This window comes from Uranotaenia lowii, chromosome 2 (assembly GCF_029784155.1).
Source record: "Uranotaenia lowii strain MFRU-FL chromosome 2, ASM2978415v1, whole genome shotgun sequence".
Classification (NCBI taxonomy): Eukaryota; Metazoa; Arthropoda; class Insecta; order Diptera; family Culicidae; genus Uranotaenia; species Uranotaenia lowii.
Genome location: NC_073692.1, coordinates 247497691 through 247518579, shown reverse-complemented (window position 1 = coordinate 247518579; position 20889 = coordinate 247497691). Strand labels below are relative to the sequence as shown.

The window sequence follows — 20889 nt, the reverse complement described above, 5'->3', positions numbered from 1 at the left end:
CCGCTGAAAACCGGCAGCAGAAGCAACAGCGATTTAACTTTGTTAATTTCCCTGCTTCCTGTCCCGAATGAGAGGGATTTTTTTTTGTCCCGGAATGGCGCCGCCGTTTATTTCAACAAAACATAGTTTTTGAACCACCACCATGCGTCGGTAGGGTTTAACTATGGCGGAACCACAAGGATGTAGGTATCGCCCGGCGATGAAGAAAAAACGGAATCAGAAGAGAGAGATTTGTTGATTTTAGGGTTCTTATTATGTTCGAAACATGTTCAACTGCCATGGATGGATGATGCACGATTTGAATAGAAGCGGTTAAATGTAAAGAAACTTGGAGTGTGTTTTTATTATTCATCACCTCTCTTTTGAGGGCATAATACATGCACATTATGCCACCGTTCAAGGACACTTTCTTTTACCACGAGATAAGATGTCGGTAGGTACTTTTACCGGGAGATATAGTGTAGAGATGAATACACCGTGATTCGAGTGACGTTTCAAGACGAACCATTAGTGATGTGTATGTAGTTAAAGAGAGACAGGTTAGTTTGCCGACGCGTCGGTGAAGAATGGGGAAATTGTGCGGTTAAAAACATTATAGGTATACCTACAGGCGGCATCGGCACCGCGCAAAGGAAACCCGATAGGGAACAAAAAGCTCCTGTGAGGGGTGTTGGCATTAGCTAAAGTAGTCTACAAACCTATATTTGAAACTGGTCCAAAAACGGTGTAATCTTCTATCGTACTACAGTTCCAACGGCGATGTCGGAACTGATGTTTGCACTCCTGTAGGGAAAATGGAAAATAGTTCGGTTAGGGATTTTGTGTTGTTTTTTTCGTGTTTGTTCGGCATGGGTTACGTTGAATCGTTGCCAATAATAATGAAACGGAATGAACTGTTCAATAGGTCAATTGATGATGGTGGATTCATACCTGGATAGCTGCCCGAGCCCCCCGGCTTATTGCTGGCATCACACTAACATGCTGCGCACACAACTTCTGTTGTCCGCCGCTAAGTCCAGTGACTTTGTAGCACAGATCCGGGTCCAAGTTGATTATATCTTTTTCACTGTGATTGCCTCCATTATTGGTGCCGTCAATCGCAAAAGCCGTACCATTCCTGATGCTTAAACTATTACCGATGGCACTTACGCTGGAACCGTTAAGCGATCCATAGATCGGAACTATTGTGCTATCTTTGGGAAAATTAAACTCTGAGCTGAGTGACCTGTACTGTGGTGCCCGGCGGAAGCGCGATAGTTTCCTATTCATTCCGTTCATGCCCCCACTGCTGGACGCATCGTAGGAAGTGAACGACGCCGATGACGATGGTGGGGGTATAACAGTCGATGAACTGGATGTTAATTGCTGCAACATAAATGCTTTTTGCTGTAGTCTTTGTAGCCGTTTAGCACCTTTTCTACCGGCTTTGGTCTTGTTTGTGCTTGAACTTTGGCTCGACAAACCGTCAAAGGCTTGAACCGGAATGGACTTAATTGGTTTCTCAGTTGGTTTTTTATTTTTTCGATTCCGTTTCTTACCATTTCCTCGGATTTTCGCAGTGCTGGAGCCGCTGCCGCCACGTGTTGGAGTACTATCAAATTCAGCCTCTTCGGCGGCAATCGCCGTTTGTAGCGTGCTAGACGCCGATGCCGCCGTCACCATTGACGATGTTCTGTTCCGCCCGTTTCTCCGGCCAGGCGGTATTCCGACCGACAGTGGAGATTTATTACTTATCTCTTCTCCTGAACCTTCTTTGCCACGATAAATGGCCGGCAATGGTTTTTTATTCTTGATACTCTCTCCGTCATTCCCTTTGATCTCTTTCTTCCTTTCGTTATTGTGGCCGTAATTATTGTTATTATTCTCCTCATCTGGTACGGAATCCGGGGTTTGGTCGTTTTGTAAAAAGACCTGTGGAACTATTGTAATTTTTTCCATTTTGAACATGTCGTCTTTATTATCGGACAGTATATCATGGGAATTCGGCAAAATTTGCCGTGGCATGTTGATTGTCGGCCTCAGTCGTGTGAACTTTTCGGGTAGAACTTTGGGTGAGTTTTGATCTTCTCTAATTTGTAGCACTGGCATCTGATGGTATGGCGGTCTGTAGGTGGTTGTTGTGGATGGAGGCGTCATTTTGGTGGTTGTAGTTGTCGTACTTGGCATTGTTGTACTGACTGGTTCACTTCCATTTTTCGACAAAGAAGGAAAAACCACAAACTTACTCTGAAAACTTTTATCGGATTGGGTCAAATTCTGCAGCATCAAAATGTGCCGCTTTAGGTCGTCAATGTTGGTCGACGATCCATGAAATATGGTCGACGTTTTTTCCTTTTCGTTTGAAGATGTCTTTAGGGCTAACGGTATGATGTACTTTCGGTCCTTCTTACTACTATCATCTGATATCATATGTTCGCTAAAGGCTTTTTTATCCATCTCCACGTCATTCGTAAGGCTATTTTCGGTCGTTATTTCGAAATGATTCACAAACGACGGGGGCGTTGTGGTCAGGAATGTAATGGTCATGTTGCTAGAGAATGTGTTGACCACACCTGCTGATGCTGACAGGCCGGTAAGAAGCTGCTTTTTGCCGTCATCCTTTCGCCCATTTTCGACAGGACGGATAAAGTGGTCCCAGTTCTGCACACTTTTCAGCTTATGTCGTATTTCCGTAAGGTTCAACGAAATGCTGTTATTGGAAAGCACTTCGAACTCTGACCGGAATTGGATGAAAGGTGACTTCAGTCCGAGAGATCTGTAGGGAAGTGAAAAAGATAACATAGAGGGTATTAGGCATACTGGCTTTCATCTTTTTTGTGTTCCACTTAAATCGAGTGTCGTATACGAATGCAAATGTTGATGCATTATCACGGAATTATACAGTGATTTGTCTTGATTAAACGGGCCGTATATCTTGCTTGCGTTTCGAGTGGCCTAAATAAGCGGCGTCACTAGCGATAATATTCAAATAGTAAATGTGACGTTTATGTAGCATGATTGATTTGAAAGAAAAGAAATGAAATTTTATGTACAATTCAAATTCCAAATATTTTGTTAAAAAATGTCAATAAAACGTACATAATCCGGAATAACCAATTTGGGAATAACCGAAATTTAATGTTTAGAATTATGAATGTTTAATTCTTCCGTGCATTACTAATTTTATCAAATGACTATTTTTAAGCTCGTTTGCTTCGGTTGATAAGGTAAAAATTAAAATATTTTTTAGAACTAGAGACTAGAACAAAATTTTTTGTTACTTTAAACTATTTTTTTCAGGCAACTTATTGAAAGTTTTGTAAGTTGATTTAACAAAGATTGAAGAACAATTTTCTTAAACTCATTCTAAGCGTTTTAATATCAATATTCCATTCTGTTTGGAACGTAAGCAAAAAAGTGAAACCTTGTGAGTCGTAGAAAAAGTACCCCTCACTTTCGGCATATTTTCTATATCCGGCCTGTCAGATTTGCTGTGATTCAGACAAAAAGCAGATTACGACAATAGTATTGAAAATCTGTCGTTGATCTGTGCTGTCGTATTTGAAACGTATCAATTTGTTAGGGCTAGGAAAAGCTACTCTACGTTTTGATTGCCCGGCTGGGCGTTCACTAATTTTGATCTCCTGGAGAATTCGCTGGGGGAACTTTTTTTCCCAAACTTCTGCTGATCGGGTGGAGCTATTGTGCAATAGGGACTTTACTGAAAGGCAAACTAGTCTTGATTGAAATTTTGAAAACCTGTAAATTTAAGGAACATTACTTTATGAAAATAATAGCACACAAACAACTGATTTTGATTGGACCATACATTTTAATTTTTATTGGATTTTTAGATCGTTAGACTTGATCTTTTTGCATGAAAACTTTTGATTTTAGTTTTAGAATATCATTTTACATATGCATGATTCTGCATTTTCTTTAATTCACTGTTAAATGAAATGAAATAAGGTAAGTACTTGCGCTTTTAGTTTCTTCTTTTATTTTCAGGATGATGCTGGACTCGTTGCGGCCGTGATGCTCGTTGGTCGACTCGTTGGGGGATCTCGATGAACAGGTAATGGCGGATGACGACGGAGTTAGAGAAGGATTCCAGGTAAGTTGCATGCGGTTCGGAATTGGTCGTCGTAGCCGACGGCTTCGACAGATTGGCCTATGTTGACGGAGGCCAGGTAGGTCACCGTTAGTTTAACGGTCCCATGCGACGAATTGACCTATGTTGACGGAGGTCAGCGTTTCTTAAAGTCCGGGGAGTGGTTCAATGTGCACTTTACACTGTAGGGTGTCTCACGGACAATTGAGTGAGCGTTCTAACTGAATTGGTCGGAATTTTACTAAAGAAGATAGCCCCCCAGGTCACACCATTGCACTAGAACCTCCCAAAATGTAACGGAAGTGGAGGTTTTTTTCACTGATCCCTCGACCTTTGTTGCACCCACACAGTTCACCGGTGTCACGAGGTACAATTGGTGTTTCTCGACACTGGGGAACGAACGGCTTCTTAGTCCACTACACTCGCGCTCACTCAACCGATAACCCGGGAAATTACTTCCGTGTAGGCATCCGGATTACCGTTGTTATACGGATTTTAACGGTTCGAAACGCGATCACTTGTAGCGTGTGATGTCGCAATCAACACTCACCCGGACTAGACTTTGTTAAAGAAGAGCCCTCTTTTGGGGTCCTTCGACCTATATATAGGTTTTAAGCTTCATCTTCTCTCTCTCTCATTTCCGCTTAAGTCCCAGTCCCCATCGATGACGTGTCCGTTGGTTGACAGGATCAATACAAAATTTTGATTATGGTTGGTGTCTTTCAATTCGATGTTTTTGTGGCATTTTATAGCACTTTTTTGAATTTGAATTTTTGAATGTGATGTTCCTTAGAATAATTAAGTAAGGTATCCTAATAAATTTAAACATAGAAAAAATTGACCCTATCCTAAATAAATAAATAAATAAGTGCATGCCAAAACAAATAAATATCTAGACAAATAAACAAATTTAATAATTCCTACACAAAAAGGAACAAACAAGAAAATTGATAAATAATTAAACTAACTAATTTCGACACCAACCTAGAGCTGCTAAATACAGGATAGTATTTAGAAATTTACGAACAATAATAAAAAAAAACATAACAATATTTTCAATATCAAAACCAGTTGACCCGAGCAGCAGAGTTTAAATTGTAAACAGCAGAAGGCTGGTTACAATCTTCCCGTACTCGGGGGAGAAAAAACCCGAGAAAAACTGTGCAATGGACTATGGTGCAATGTCCATCAACCGCGGCTCCCTTAGTTCAATAAGCGCGCTACCGAGTACTGTGATTTTTCATGCTAGGCAGAGGAGCTGCTAAAGTACTAAGTGCTCAATTTTCAAACGGGGTTACAAAGCACGGCCACAATTTTCCTGTACTCAGAACATTGTAACTTAGAAATACTTGTAAATCCATTTCCGCGGCTCCCTTGATTCGATAAGCGCATGCCGAAGCAGTGTCATTCTTTTATGAAACTGCTCCTTCGTTCATTTTTCGAATGGGGTTACAATGCACGGAACGACTTTCTCGTACTGATGAAAAAATTGCAGTATGGAAGTACAAGCACTAATCCGCGGCTCCCTTGGCTCGAAAAATACATGAAAAAGTAGTGAGATTCACTAAATCGTCGAACAACTTTTTGAGCGGGGTTACAAAGCACGGCACAATGCCCCAAAACTTAACGAGGGTTTTTTCTCTGAGGTTAAGCCTCTTGTCAAATTCTCTAGAAGTTTGCCTTTGATCAATCTCAAGATATTGTCTGGATATCTTCCGGTGTTCCAAAGCATCAGCGCAAAACGAAATTTCATTAATACCTCCTGCACGTACAAGAAACATATTTCAAGAACCATTATCCATCCAATCGGTGGGCAAACGAACAGCTTTTTTTTTTTATTTTTTTTTTTGAAAAGGACAAAATTATTTTACACCTTTCTTTAGATACCAATCAATGGCCTGTTTTATCTACAACTTTTAACTACCTTATCCTCATTCATACAACATACATACAAACATTCATGCGGGACTCCGGAATCCTTTTTTTCTCATTCATACACTTCTCATTCCTTTTAAACATTCATACAAGAACTAAGACCTTTAGTATCCTTATTTAAGGATCTAATAAAATATTCAAATACCACTTCCTTTGCAGAATTGGTCAGAAAATCTTGGAAAAAAAATGGGAATACTCTGATAAAATTCATTCTAAATAACCTAGCATTGGTATTCCTTGGAAGTTTTCAGAACTACCCATCTTCTTAAAACACTAACACATCGAGAATTACGGTGGCTGACAGAATTTGTTGGTATAACACGCCTCCGCACTCACCACATGCATTTTAGATTTTGTTGTTGATGTCTACCTTTCTTATCTGCTTAAATTATCCCACATTCGACGACGGACAATGGCTTTCCTGAAGTTTCTGAATGAACGTACCTAATGGTTACTGATATGATATTAGAATTTATGAGAACTTCACTGATTTATTATGCCTTTCGATTAGAACTACAATATCATGAGCGAACAGCTTGTTTTCTTTCTTCTCGTGGAAATTATAACATTTTATTCATCTGAGATTCCATTCTAAATGAAATTTGTACTTATTGGCGCAAATTAGCAGCGGCCCAAATGCCTAAGCTTTTGCCATCCATATCTTCAATTTCGTATGAAGAGGTTCCTATTTTGGTTCGAATTCGGCAAGGAAGGAACAGTTTCCCGTATTTACTGTTGTATCGCTCGGCAGCATTAGATTGCTTCATATTCTTTCGGTACGCGAGTTGACCATCCGTAAAAGCTACGGCTGTTTTCCTATGTCGGAGATTGTACCGTTTTTTACTAGATTCATAAGCCTTATGCAGATTTTGGCGAACTACTTCATAAGTATTTTTAAACATATCTTTCCGTCTCGATTCTAATTCTTGAGGACTAAGCGATTCTTGATGCCGAAATAATTTGTAATCTGATCCCGTTTCTGTAAACTCTCTACCGTGTATTATAAAGTAAGGTGTGAATCCGGTTGGCAAATGCGTACTCGTATTCAAAACCATTTCGATTTCTGAGACACGAGTGTCCCAGAGTCGTTGATCGTCCTGAACATAAGTACGTATAGCCGCATTTATAATCCGGTTCACCCTTTCGACTGGATTAGCTTGTGAGTGATATTTGGAGTTCAGCCAATGTGTTATTCTAAAATGATTCAGCATACTTTTGAACTCCTTTGACAGAAAGCAACTTGCGTTGTCCGTAATGATGATTTCTGGCACTGAATTTCGCAAGAACCACTGATCTTTTAGATTAGCACAAAGCGATGAACTGCTAATATTTCTCACAGGCTGAATCATTACCCACTTTGAAAAGTAATCGGATACTACTAGCATATGCTGATTGCCATGCTTACTACGAGGCAACGGTCCTACATAATCTATCGATATCACTTGCCATGGCTGATTGGCCAATTTCATTTTTCCCATTTCAGCATTAACTGGCTGTGATGGAGCTTTTACTTCTTTGCATGTGCTACATGCTTGAACGTACCGGCGAACATCTGTGGCCATCCTGGGCCAATAATATCGCTGGCGTATTCTCGCGATCGTGCGATCATATCCTGTGTGGAATACCGAATCATGATTCGTTTTGAGAATATCAGGAATTTCATCACTTCGTGGAACGATTTTCCATTCGAAGCGTTGGTCACATGGATTGTTTCGTTGGGACACAAACTTCCACAACGTATCATCTTCTACTCTGAAGTCAACATAATCATCGGGGTTATTTTTAACTTTACTCATCATTGAGGAATGCCAGGATGTAGTAGGAGAATCTATGATTGCAGCTATGCTACGAGATAACGCGTCGGCAACAACGTTGTCTTTGCCCTTGCGATGCGATATCTTCATATCATGTTGCTGCAAACTTAGAGACCACCTGCTACATCTGGATCCTACTTTCCATTTTGTGTTTAAAATATGCGTAAGTGCTGACGAATCAGTGATTAAACTGAAACGGTAGCCTTCCACATATCCGCGAAATGCGTCTATGGATAAAATTGCCGCCAGCGCTTCTTTCTCTGCGGCGTGATAATTCTTCTGCGGTGTTGTCAATTTGTGCGAATAATACGCGATAACTTTTTCTCCGTCTTCCTGCTGCTGTGTAAGGATACCAGCCACTGCCACGTCACTGGCATCTGTCTGGATAATAAACTCGCGATCGAAGTCTGGGCTGGCTAATATCGGCGATGTCACTAGGAGCTCTTTTATTTTAACGAATGCATCCTCTGCAGCTTCCGTCCATTTAATGGATTTGGATTTCGTTTGCAAAAGGTCGCTGAGAGGAGCCGTTACCCTACTGAAGTTGGCGATGAATCGCCGATAATAATTCGCCATGCCCAAGAATCTGCGAAGTTTAGTAATCGTGGTCGGCCTTTCATACTCCACTATTGGGCGGATCTTTTCTGGATTTGCTCTAAGACCTTCGGTGCTTAGCAGATATCCGAGAAACGGAATTTCTGCGACGCCGAACCGCGACTTCTCAACGTTTATTGACAGATTGGCCTCTCGTAAACGTCGCGCAACTTCTGTCAGGATTTGAATATGGTGCCCAAACGTTTCTGTGACCACGACGATATCGTCGAGGTACACAAAAACGAATGGCTCTAGCTCGCCATGCCCTAATACTCGGTCCATAGTTTTCGCTAGGGTAGCTGCACTATTGACAAGTCCGAAACACATCCGAGTGTATTCGAAAAGTCCCCTACCTTGAACACTGAAAGCAGTGTACTTTCTCGAGTCCGGATCTAAAGACACCTGTAGAAAGGCTTCAGTTAAATCAATTGTAGAAAGAAAGTTCGCTTTCGGAAGCTGACCTAAAATGCGTCCCGGATGAGGCATCGGATACGCGTCGCGCACCGTGCGCTCATTAATCTTACGCGCGTCCAAACACAAACGAACTTTGTTTGGCTTGACGACTGGTACACAGTTTAAGGACCAATCAGAATTACTTCTCTGGATGATTCCCGCCTTCAATAATCGCTGAAGTTCGACATCCACCAATGCTTGCACCTTAGGTGACATTACGAATGGGAACTGCCGAACCGGTGGCTTATTTTTCCATTCATCGGAGATTATTATGCTGTGTTGCGCTAAAGGTGTAATCGTTAAGCTCCCCTCATTCGCGGGTAAGAACAAAGTCTTGATTTTCTCGATTGCTTCATTTTGCTCACCCGTGAGCTGTGGATCTGTACTGATATCTACTGAGGCTAAAATTTCACAAAGATCTCCTTCTCGATCTAATCGGGTTGGGTGGATTGAAAATTTATCCCAGAAATTCATGCCACAAATACAGGCTAGCGCTAAATTTGCTACAACTAATGTGGGGATTATCTTGGTAACTCCTCTAAACTGAAAAGGGAGATCAACTTGTCCGAGAATCTTCAATTTGTCTCCGCTGGCTGATCTTAGTGTTAACGATTTCTCAAGAGTGCTGAGTTTTTTGGATTTTAATTTTGTATAGAGTTTCTCACTAATGATGGTATAGCTACTGCCACTATCAAGCAGGGCTTGGATGGTTTGGTTGTAAATAATCATTGAAACGAATGGTCGGTTATCATTGGGTTCTGGTAATGAGATCTCACACACCTCTGGTTCATTTTCGTACTGTTGATCAGTAACGAGTTCCCAGAATAACTGTGGAGATAATGACGGTTGGATATTTCTCACGCTTGCGTTGTTGCTCCAGCCGAACCGCGATTTTGGTTCGCTGGGCTCCCGTTTTTTAAACAATAGGGACAGCAGTTGGTTGGAAACCCTCTGAGTCCACAGTTTCCACATACGATGATTTTAGGCATTCGGCACACAGCAAAGTGATGACCATCTCTCCCGCAATTCACACATGAATTCGGCGGTGTTGGTTTGTGGGCCCGCACCACCGATTCCAATGTCAGAGCTGGTTGAGATGGTGCACCGACCGCACTGGTGCTTGGCTGGTTAGCTAGATTTGTGGAACTGTAAGTATTTGATCTTCCAGGCTGAGGATTTGTGTTGGCTGAATTTTTAAAGTGATAAGAAGTTTGATTGTTGGCTCGACCATTATTGGATGGCCCCGAGTGGATGGCTGCTGCCTGCCCAGAAGATGATGCTCTGGGTGGATCGTTTTTCTGCTTTGTCTTATTTGATTTAACATTTTCTGACACCACATTAACCGATTTTTCTAAACCGAAAACCTTGTTATAAGCAGAGAAGTTTAAGGCATCTAACTTCTGACCAGCAGCTACGAGTGAGGTAAGATCGTAAATTGGCAAAAATGCCATTTGCCGTTTATAATCGATCCGCATATTTTGTTGCAAAATTTGCACTTTTTCGAAATCGGGTATTTGGTTGCTCATTATTCGACATTGGCCATCAATTTCGCAGAAAAACTCATAAAAGGATTCATTTTTCTGCTGTCGTCTTTGGTAGATTTTCATTTTAATTAACGCGTCTAAATCTGGGTGCATAAAAGTGCGTTTTAACTCAAACACTAAATGTTGCCAGTTCATGAGCGAACCCGTTGACCTCTGGGTCATAAACCATTTCAAAGCTGAGCCTTCGAAAAGATGAACAGCAGAAGCAAAAAGTTCTGGTTCCGAAATTCCTTCCGCAATAGCTAGTGCATTAACGATTTCTAGAAACTCGTTGAGTTTAAGTCCCTGATCATCACCTCGGTACTTATTGATGCTCCATTTTGATACCGGCAGAGTGTGACGCGAATATTGTGGAATCTGATATTGAGAAAATCGAGGAGGGTTGAGTTGTGTGTTCCTAGAATTTTGTGGAACTGAGTGTTCAGCTCGGTTTGGATGGTTTGTGGGTGCAATATTGACTGGCTGATGTGTTGGATTTAAACTGAAATTATTACTATTGTTTGGAATGGATGGAATATTTGTGACCGGTTGAAAACTTGTAACTATTGGTGGCATATTAGAATTAAAATTTGAGTTTGCTGGTTGAAAATTATGGTGATTTTGTAATGGAAAGCTATTTGGCAATTGTGGAAAATTTTGATTAGTTGAAATAGAAGAAAACGGATTTTGGATGTTGCAATTTGCTGATTCGTTAAGTGATGAATTTATCAACCCTACTCCGGCGATTCTCTCAGATTGATGATTATCATCAGTCTGAGTTTCTATATTTTTACATTCTGTTCTTTTTGCAAGTTGTGCTTCAAGATCCATGATTCTCAAATGAAGGCCATGAATCCATTCCTGATCTTCTTGGTTTAGGATGGACAATTGTTGCCTGGATTCGACTACTGATGGGATAATTTGATTAATTGGGTTTTCGATTTCCATTACCGATTTTTCGATGGGTTCGGGGTAAGGATGATCATCATAAAAAGGTTTCATGATAGCAACAATATCTGCCAACATGTTTTGCATAGTGCAGAGTAGATTAGGTGAGCCACGAGAAGAAGTCAACATAACTGCCACTCGCATACCAATATGGGCAAGCCGTGCTAAACATGATCGTCTAATTGCTGCGTTATTCTGATTGGTTTCTAACTCCTTTCTAATTTCCTCAAACTTTTTAACGCAAATTTCCCTTTCTTGATCTGCATCGCCCTTGAACGATAAACTTGATAAACCTAAATTTTCGTCTTTTTCCACTTTCAATCGATCGCGAAGGCATTTTCGTTTTCGAGACAATTCTAGTGAAGCTGTTGCGATAACATCTCGTGCTTTAAGTTCATGATCGAGTTCGTCCTCATCAAGCAATTCAACTCGTATCTCATGATACCATTTTGATATCAGTTCTAATGCTTGATTGAAATTAATCTCGGATTCTGCCATTGTGTCCAAATATACTTGCTGCTACTAATTGAAATTAATGTGGATAATTTAAATATTGTTGATTATGAAAAAGGTAAAGTATTATTTTTGTGAGGCGGTATGTTTTTGTTAATTTTAGCGGGTATTAATAACGAAAAATTAATGAAGGTAGGTAAAAGTCGGAATTGTTGAATATATAGGTCCTTTTGAATATTTGTTCTGTTTGCGCTGTTGTTTGGATGGTAATGATTGGTGAAATATATCGCTGTGTTCGCGAGTTTGGCTAATGATGGCTAATATCAATTAGCAGTTCGCAATTAACATAATCATTTGCAAAGATAAACCCCTTCGAATATCCTTCGCTTCCCAAGAGAAATCTCTCCGGATAAACTTTTCGAGAAGACACGCGATATTGTATTGATGATTTTTGAAGTTATGAAAATATCGAAATTCTCCGGGAGACCGATAAAAAAAAATCACTTTTGGTCCTAAAAAAGTGATCTTTTTTTCTTCTTATTATTATTATTGCAATAAAATTTTACCGTTGGGCGCCAAGTGAAACGTACCACTTAGTTAGTGCTAGGAAAAGCTACTCTACGTTTTGATTGCCCGGCTGGGCGTTCACTAATTTTGATCTCCTGGAGAATTCGCTGGGGGAACTTTTTTTCCCAAACTTCTGCTGATCGGGTGGAGCTATTGTGCAATAGGGACTTTACTGAAAGGCAAACTAGTCTTGATTGAAATTTTGAAAACCTGTAAATTTAAGGAACATTACTTTATGAAAATAATAGCACACAAACAACTGATTTTGATTGGACCATACATTTTAATTTTTATTGGATTTTTAGATCGTTAGACTTGATCTTTTTGCATGAAAACTTTTGATTTTAGTTTTAGAATATCATTTTACATATGCATGATTCTGCATTTTCTTTAATTCACTGTTAAATGAAATGAAATAAGGTAAGTACTTGCGCTTTTAGTTTCTTCTTTTATTTTCAGGATGATGCTGGACTCGTTGCGGCCGTGATGCTCGTTGGTCGACTCGTTGGGGGATCTCGATGAACAGGTAATGGCGGATGACGACGGAGTTAGAGAAGGATTCCAGGTAAGTTGCATGCGGTTCGGAATTGGTCGTCGTAGCCGACGGCTTCGACAGATTGGCCTATGTTGACGGAGGCCAGGTAGGTCACCGTTAGTTTAACGGTCCCATGCGACGAATTGACCTATGTTGACGGAGGTCAGCGTTTCTTAAAGTCCGGGGAGTGGTTCAATGTGCACTTTACACTGTAGGGTGTCTCACGGACAATTGAGTGAGCGTTCTAACTGAATTGGTCGGAATTTTACTAAAGAAGATAGCCCCCCAGGTCACACCATTGCACTAGAACCTCCCAAAATGTAACGGAAGTGGAGGTTTTTTTCACTGATCCCTCGACCTTTGTTGCACCCACACAGTTCACCGGTGTCACGAGGTACAATTGGTGTTTCTCGACACTGGGGAACGAACGGCTTCTTAGTCCACTACACTCGCGCTCACTCAACCGATAACCCGGGAAATTACTTCCGTGTAGGCATCCGGATTACCGTTGTTATACGGATTTTAACGGTTCGAAACGCGATCACTTGTAGCGTGTGATGTCGCAATCAACACTCACCCGGACTAGACTTTGTTAAAGAAGAGCCCTCTTTTGGGGTCCTTCGACCTATATATAGGTTTTAAGCTTCATCTTCTCTCTCTCTCATTTCCGCTTAAGTCCCAGTCCCCATCGATGACGTGTCCGTTGGTTGACAGGATCAATACAAAATTTTGATTATGGTTGGTGTCTTTCAATTCGATGTTTTTGTGGCATTTTATAGCACTTTTTTGAATTTGAATTTTTGAATGTGATGTTCCTTAGAATAATTAAGTAAGGTATCCTAATAAATTTAAACATAGAAAAAATTGACCCTATCCTAAATAAATAAATAAATAAGTGCATGCCAAAACAAATAAATATCTAGACAAATAAACAAATTTAATAATTCCTACACAAAAAGGAACAAACAAGAAAATTGATAAATAATTAAACTAACTAATTTCGACACCAACCTAGAGCTGCTAAATACAGGATAGTATTTAGAAATTTACGAACAATAATAAAAAAAAACATAACAATATTTTCAATATCAAAACCAGTTGACCCGAGCAGCAGAGTTTAAATTGTAAACAGCAGAAGGCTGGTTACATATTAGCAAAACTTAGACAGTTGTTCCACAGCCTGACTTCCGAAATCCTTCTCTTTTTCATACTTTTTCAGTCATCCAAGCCGTGCCAAGGCAAGCACTGCTCGCTCTAGCTCTTTATGTGTGCCCAAGATAGGTAGATCAAAAGGTATGACATTGCGCTTAACCTCAATCGACAAAGCCGTGTAAACACAGGGTCAAAAATAGTTATGAAATTTAGAACAATATGTATGGGATTTGAAACATAATTTCAATTTATGGAAGATTGAGGGGTCTTATTGTCCAAATAAGTAATCAGTCGTATTCTTTGAAATACGTTGTGAAGCAATTAGTAAAATTTATGATCAAAAGCTCTCTTTATTTTGACTACGAGACAGTTTTTCTTTGGCAATTTAGCAGTATTTCAGCAAAATATTCGAATTTCGGAAAGCATTTTTTCATATGTAGTTTTAAAAATATGGTAAAAAAATGACTTGTTGCAATTTGCAATGAATGCTTCTGTATTTTAGACACTAAAAAATTAAAAAAGTTTCACTTATAAAGAATTCAGCAAAAAGCTATATTTTTAAACTCTATAAAAAATCCACTTAGGAAGCATGTTTTCCATCCGCAGAGCGCTTAATGCATTGTAAATACTTTGGTTAACATTTCTATATTTTTTGCAGAATTTTAAAATCAGTAGTTTTATAAGAAAACTAATATTTAAACAAATTTCCATACATTTCTGTGAAATTTCTATAACTATTTTTCGGTTGGCCTACTAATACATATGCAAGCAACGGAGTAGTATACCTAAGGAATCTAGCTATCCTGATGTGTGCCTACCGTTGTGTACTCTGCAAAACGAATGCTGCGTAATTTTATTTACAAACAAGTACTCGTGTCGTGCAGCACATATCATATCAGCTGCTGGAAGGTACCATTTTATCAATTATACTAATTTATTGTAACATCATCCATGCCCCCGCGCGCCATTCGCTCTTTTCCGTGACGGTACTCATACAATTCTTCAATTTGGACCTTGTCATTCAAAGGAAGCCGACCGGTCAAAAGAAGCACTTGTCAAAAGTTGACACATTTTGAATAACATTCAACTTGATCTTCTCGACTGGTTCATCTGGTATTCACTTGATAAAATCTATGCTCATACAAAGGAGCTCATCCACTTTCAGAGTATGGGAAGCATATCCCAATTCACATTTTTTTGGGAAACTGTTCTCAGTTTTACAGCAATGTTTCACCACTTTTACGATATTTTTTATACAGAGAAAGATTAAGAAAAATCAGTATTGTAAGATTTCCATTCAGCAAGAATTTAGAAAAAAAGTCTGTTCCAAGCCTAATAAATTTGTATGCACGGCTCATCAAATAATTTAAAAAAAAATTCTGACTTAAGAAAATACTGTGAATAGAATTTTTGATAGAAGGGATTCCAAGTTTTCAGTTTTTTTAGCAGCTCTTCTTTTAAAAATTCAAATACTGACTGTAAGTAAAGTAAGCAAGCAGATTTTTCAAAATTTTCTCACTTATGGATAGAAATTTAGTTCTGAATATTGAATTTCTAATGAACCTAATCTTGGAGGTTTTGGTTTCATATTACTAAAACCAAATTTATATTTCAGATTTTGTATCCAGTTTAGGCTTCTTGATTGATCAGTTTGACTCATCATAATATTTAAATAGCTCGAGAAGCTGACGCTTAAAAGGAAATGCAATTTTAGAGTTCAAAATAAATTTAAAGTTTAGAGTAGGTAGCTTAGAATAGAAGCGATCTTTAGACACATTCCACCGTGACGTGAAATCGCTTTTCCGGACTTTTCTGCACTGTTATCGTTCTAGAAGTCAACCAATTTACTTGAAAATGAAAAAAATTGTAGCAAACGGTCGCAAATTGAATTTCCTTCAAAATGAATACAATTTGGTCATTTTAAAATTTAAGTTGTTTTTGTTGTGACCAATTACTTTTGTGACGTGAATTCACGCTAGAATTAACCATTTCGGACTTTAGTACATACATCCTTGAATTCCTGTTCTCTCTGTGGAAATAGAATATCGGTGTCTTCGAATGAGTTGTAAAGAAAATAATTACCCACAATTTGATGTACGCAGCTTCTCGATTGAACAACAACGAACGAAGTTATGCTGATTTGAAGTTGTGACGTGAATTCACTCAGCTCAAACAGAACAGGGTAGTTGACTGAATTCACGTCACGAAATATAAAGTTATACTGTGGCTATACTGAACCATTCTTTGGAGTCTTCAAATTTTATGTAGACTTTCAAAAACGATATTTTGTTGTTCCGACTTTTAAATCATAAATTTTTAGTATCTGCACCTAACTTTTTCCTTATTTTGATTGGCACTTGAATAGCAACATATTGAGGGATCATATGTTAAAATAACTACTGTCTTTATTTAAAGATTCACCAAAAAAATTTTTTTTATTTTTTTTTCAATTTTTTGCATTTTTATTTGAAAATAATGAACTTATTAAAAAATCAACTTAATTATGCTCGATTTGTTAAAATCCGACCACCTGGAGGGTCAAAACAGCTTTCAGAGCACATTTTCATATAAAATTTAACGAAAAATCAAATTTTGTGACGTGAATTCACTCATTCGCGCTGTTGTAACTCAGCTAGATTCCAACCGATTTCTATAAATTTGAGTGTTTCAGAATCGTCTTATCATTTTTGAAGAAAATCTCATTTTTTTATTTAAAAAAAGTTAGAGTTTTCTCGTTAAGTTAAAAACTTCCCTTTTTTTGTGACGTGAATTCACTCATTTGCGACTGTTTTTGTTCGCTTTTCAAACCAACTATATTGGATATTAACAAATTCTTTTTTCTACAAAATGAAGCCGTGTTTTTTGGCTTCTGAACATACTAAAAATATTTCCGAAAAAAAAATCATCCATATATTAAAATTAATGATTTTGTAAAAGTTGTCAAAAACACCACTTTTTTCAACAAAAAAACTGATTTTCAAAATCATCTAACACATGTGAAAAAAAACTTTTTTCTCTTTTTTCGTTGGTTTCGTGTGATTTGAATTATCAAAATTATAGACAATTTTGAGATTTTTTGAAACGCGAACGGATAAAAATCACTTTTGAGCGGTACAAGCGCGTGGAATGTGTCTTTAGACGTTAGTTAGACCATGCTGCACTGCGTCAAATCCACTTAGGATCAATATGAACAGAATGCAGTACAAGATGATAAACAACCCTTCAGGACACAAGTTTAAGATAGGACAAGGTTGGGTTAGAGACTTCATCTTCCTCCATCGGTGCTTGATTCGCATCTTCACCAAAACCTTAGTCAAGAGCTTCTTGGGGTGTTGCAGTAGACTGAGTCGATTTGGGGTCATTTTTGAATTTCTTAAACCCTGGGGTCTTAAAAGCTTCGGCTCCATGATTTTTGCAGATTATTTAAGTAACGTTTACATGAGTAAATTTTAACTTTCATATTTGTTTGTGAAAATTGAATATTTATTTTTGCTGAAAAATCAACATCATTGTTGTTTCTGCTCCAGCCTGAAATATTGTACATCGCGTAGCTTTTGAAAGAACTTTTCAAAATCTTCAGACATGCTAACTTTATATTCCAACAATCACTCTGCAAAATTTTGAAAGAAATCGTAGCGTAGTTTCTGAGATATTGCAGTTCAAATGGTCAAGGTTAAAAAAGTCCTATTTTCGTAGAATTACTGTATCTCTGGTAAAACAATCTTTAGAAAGCTCAAAATTTGACTTATAATAGTGTGATGGTTGATCTTTCGTACGCAGAAAATTTTAGCAAAAAATATTTTAAAAATAAAATGTTATGAAAGTTCAAAGTCGAATTAAAAGTGCGCGTGCTTCCAAAAATAAAAATAAAAATAAATAAATCTATAAATTCAAGTAAAAAAACAAAAATAAACTAATAAGAATAAATTACAAAAAAAAAATCAATAAATAAACAAATTTACTCCTCCTTCTCCCGGGCTTGACCTCTTTTGAAGGGGGTCGTCCATACGAAATAAATGCTATATTACAGATATTGGCGTTATTTTACATCGAATTTTCAAAATTTCAAAATTTTCACATGAGTGTTTTGAAGGACGAGCAATCAATTTCGGGCATTAAATTCAGGGTCAGGAGTCGGTCAAAGGGGCAGTCCATATTAACTATTCATTTTTGTTGCAATATTAATGCTAGAATACATTGGATTGAGATGGAAATTTGCACGTGGGAGTTTTTAGGGACGGATAATTGATTTCAGGAATTTAGGAATTAATCCTGATTTCAGGATAATTGATTTCAGGAGAAATTGATTCAGGACTCCCTATGAACACCGATGTAACCTGATTCATCTTGATACGCTATCCCGTAGTAGGAAGTTCCTGCAATGTTTATTCACATTCGACTTACTGAGCATCAATATTGAAAACAACGATCTCCTGGATTGCATAAATTTGTATGCTCCTACACGTCCGCTGAGGAACCAAATGCTTCTTTGGATTCCATCTCATCGAACCACGTATGGCTACTACAACCCAATAGACACATGTAACCGTTATTTTAATGAGTGTGTTAATATTTTTGATTTTGGTATGTCTAAGCAATCATTTAAAAATAGGTTAAGGCATCTCTTAGAACAATAAGTCTGTGCGAATCAATATTTTTTCGAAGACTAATAAATAAATAAATAAAAATTTGGGCTCAAATGAAAGGGGAAAGCCAGCTTTCGAATGTTGCAAAAATTAGCGATGATATTTTTCGAAAAATAAAGTTTTCTACCCAAAGACACCTCACGGTGTCTGTACTAAAAACAATATTATAAATAAAAATAAATAAAGTCTCCAAATTACCTTCAAAATCTCCTTCTATCGAATGTCCTTCTTTTATATATTTTATTCTGGTAAGACTAATGATGTACTGATCTAGGAAAGTCAGATTGAGCCCAATGTATGCAACTCTAAAGTTTATTGAAAATTTAAACATATGAATTTTACAGCGCGAGTAATTTATTTCAGGTGTCAAATTTTGGAAAAAATGGTACCCTTTACCTTAACCTATTAATATGGTCGTCCATGTTTATTGTTCAATGTTTTTGAAATAATTGCGTTATTAGGCATAGGATTGAAATTAAAAAAAAATCATTCACGAGAGTGTTTCGTTATTATGCATCTGATCAAGACGAAAATTCACGCAGAGTGTCTTTTGACGGTCAATTAATTTCATATTTTGAATTTCAGTTTGAAAGACATGCAAAAGGGTATTTTTTACAATATCGTTGTGAAATGCATCCCAATTATCATTCAACCACAAGCTCCTCTTCTAATATATAAAGAAGTTCAAAGCTAAACGGAGTTCGTACGAGATCAGCTAGTTTAGTATAAATGGTAATCAAATCAATAAAATCATTCCAGTCCGAGTTAGTTTTAATCATCATTTGAAATTAGAAATTAAATTTTGATATCCTAGTCAGAATTTGATTTAGCATTTCATTCAAAATTTGATTCATGGTTTTCAAAACTCATATGCATTTTCATTATTTTGATGATAATTGACCAACATAAAAAAACATCCTGCCCCTGAGTGCTTAGGGGGCATCCATTAATAACGTAACGCTCCTTGGGGGGGGGGGAGAGTAAGTTCGAGCGTTACGATTTGCGACATAGGGGAGGGGGAGAGGTTTGCTCATCGTTACGTAACGATTTTTTTCCTAAAATTTTTCGTGTAATCGCAGCTGTTTTGATGTCATGCAATTTTTGCAGAATGATAAGCTAACCAAAATCAGCCTAAAATGTGCAAGCATCAATAAGATTGAAACTGATTTTTTAAACTTTCCTCTTTAAAGATTCTGAGATAGACTCGTTAAAATGTGTATTGGATGTCCGTGAAATAACCGTTGGAAAACCGAAAATTAGGTACATTTATTTACTCCCAATAACTCAATTCAATCTTAACATGGAAATTTTTCTATTTTTTTACAATTGATTTTAAAAATGCAATTTTGGTTATTCCGATAAATATTACTAAGTGGAGGGGGGGGGGGGGATAAATAGCATCGTTACGTAATTTTCATAGGGGGGTACGTCGAAGCATTACTATTTGTGACATACGGGGAGGAGGGAGTCAAAAAAGTGCATTTTTTGCGTTACGTAATTTATGGATGCCGCCTTATTACATATATTGATTCATTTCTTAAACTTAATTCTTATGCAGATTTCAGACATAACAAAGCTTTTTGAAATGGTGATCCAGAGTTGAAAAATTAGATTCTGATTCATCATTCAAATTTCATATTTAAATTCAGATTCACAAGTCGGATTAAAAAAAAAAATGAAATGATGAATTGAAATTTGAACCCAAAATACCAGAAATTATAAATTTATGAGTGAGGACTCTAAAATAAACTTTTTGGCTAATATTTGAAACACAGATCTGGAATAAAAATTCGGAAATCGATTTTGTTTTGTACATTTGCATTTAAGTAATTGTATTGGAATGCGGAAACAGATTCCAAATTCATATTTTGAATTCAGGCTCAGAATTCAAATTAAGAATTAAAATTAAATATTCAGATTCACATTAAGCTCAAAAATAAAAGAAGCTATCATTTGAATTGTCTTCTTTTTTAATCTAAGTCAGATTTTATACACAATACAGCTACAAATCAAAACCATAAAGTACAATTTGAGTATACTTCATCAATTTTATTTGATGAAGAAAAATCTGATATTAAGTTGGAAAATAATCATCCAAAGGAATTTAATCATGGAATTGAGTTTTTTTAATGAAAAAAATTGAAACATTTTTTTTCGATCTTAGAAAGCCTAAAGGGAA

General features: G+C 37.6%; 1 protein-coding gene across 1 annotated transcript in view; it reads right to left on the bottom strand.

The window, feature by feature from the left end:
- Positions 1 to 690: 690 nt before the first annotated feature.
- LOC129742483 (protein Wnt-5-like) overlaps positions 691 to 20889 on the bottom strand; it is a 53667-nt gene continuing 33468 nt past the window's right edge. Inside the window, exons 2-3 of the mRNA XM_055734384.1 lie at positions 931 to 2755; positions 691 to 783 (exon numbers count right to left, since the gene is read on the bottom strand). Of these exons, the coding sequence (XP_055590359.1) occupies positions 691 to 783; positions 931 to 2755 (1918 nt within the window). The remainder of the gene's footprint in view (positions 784 to 930; positions 2756 to 20889) is intronic.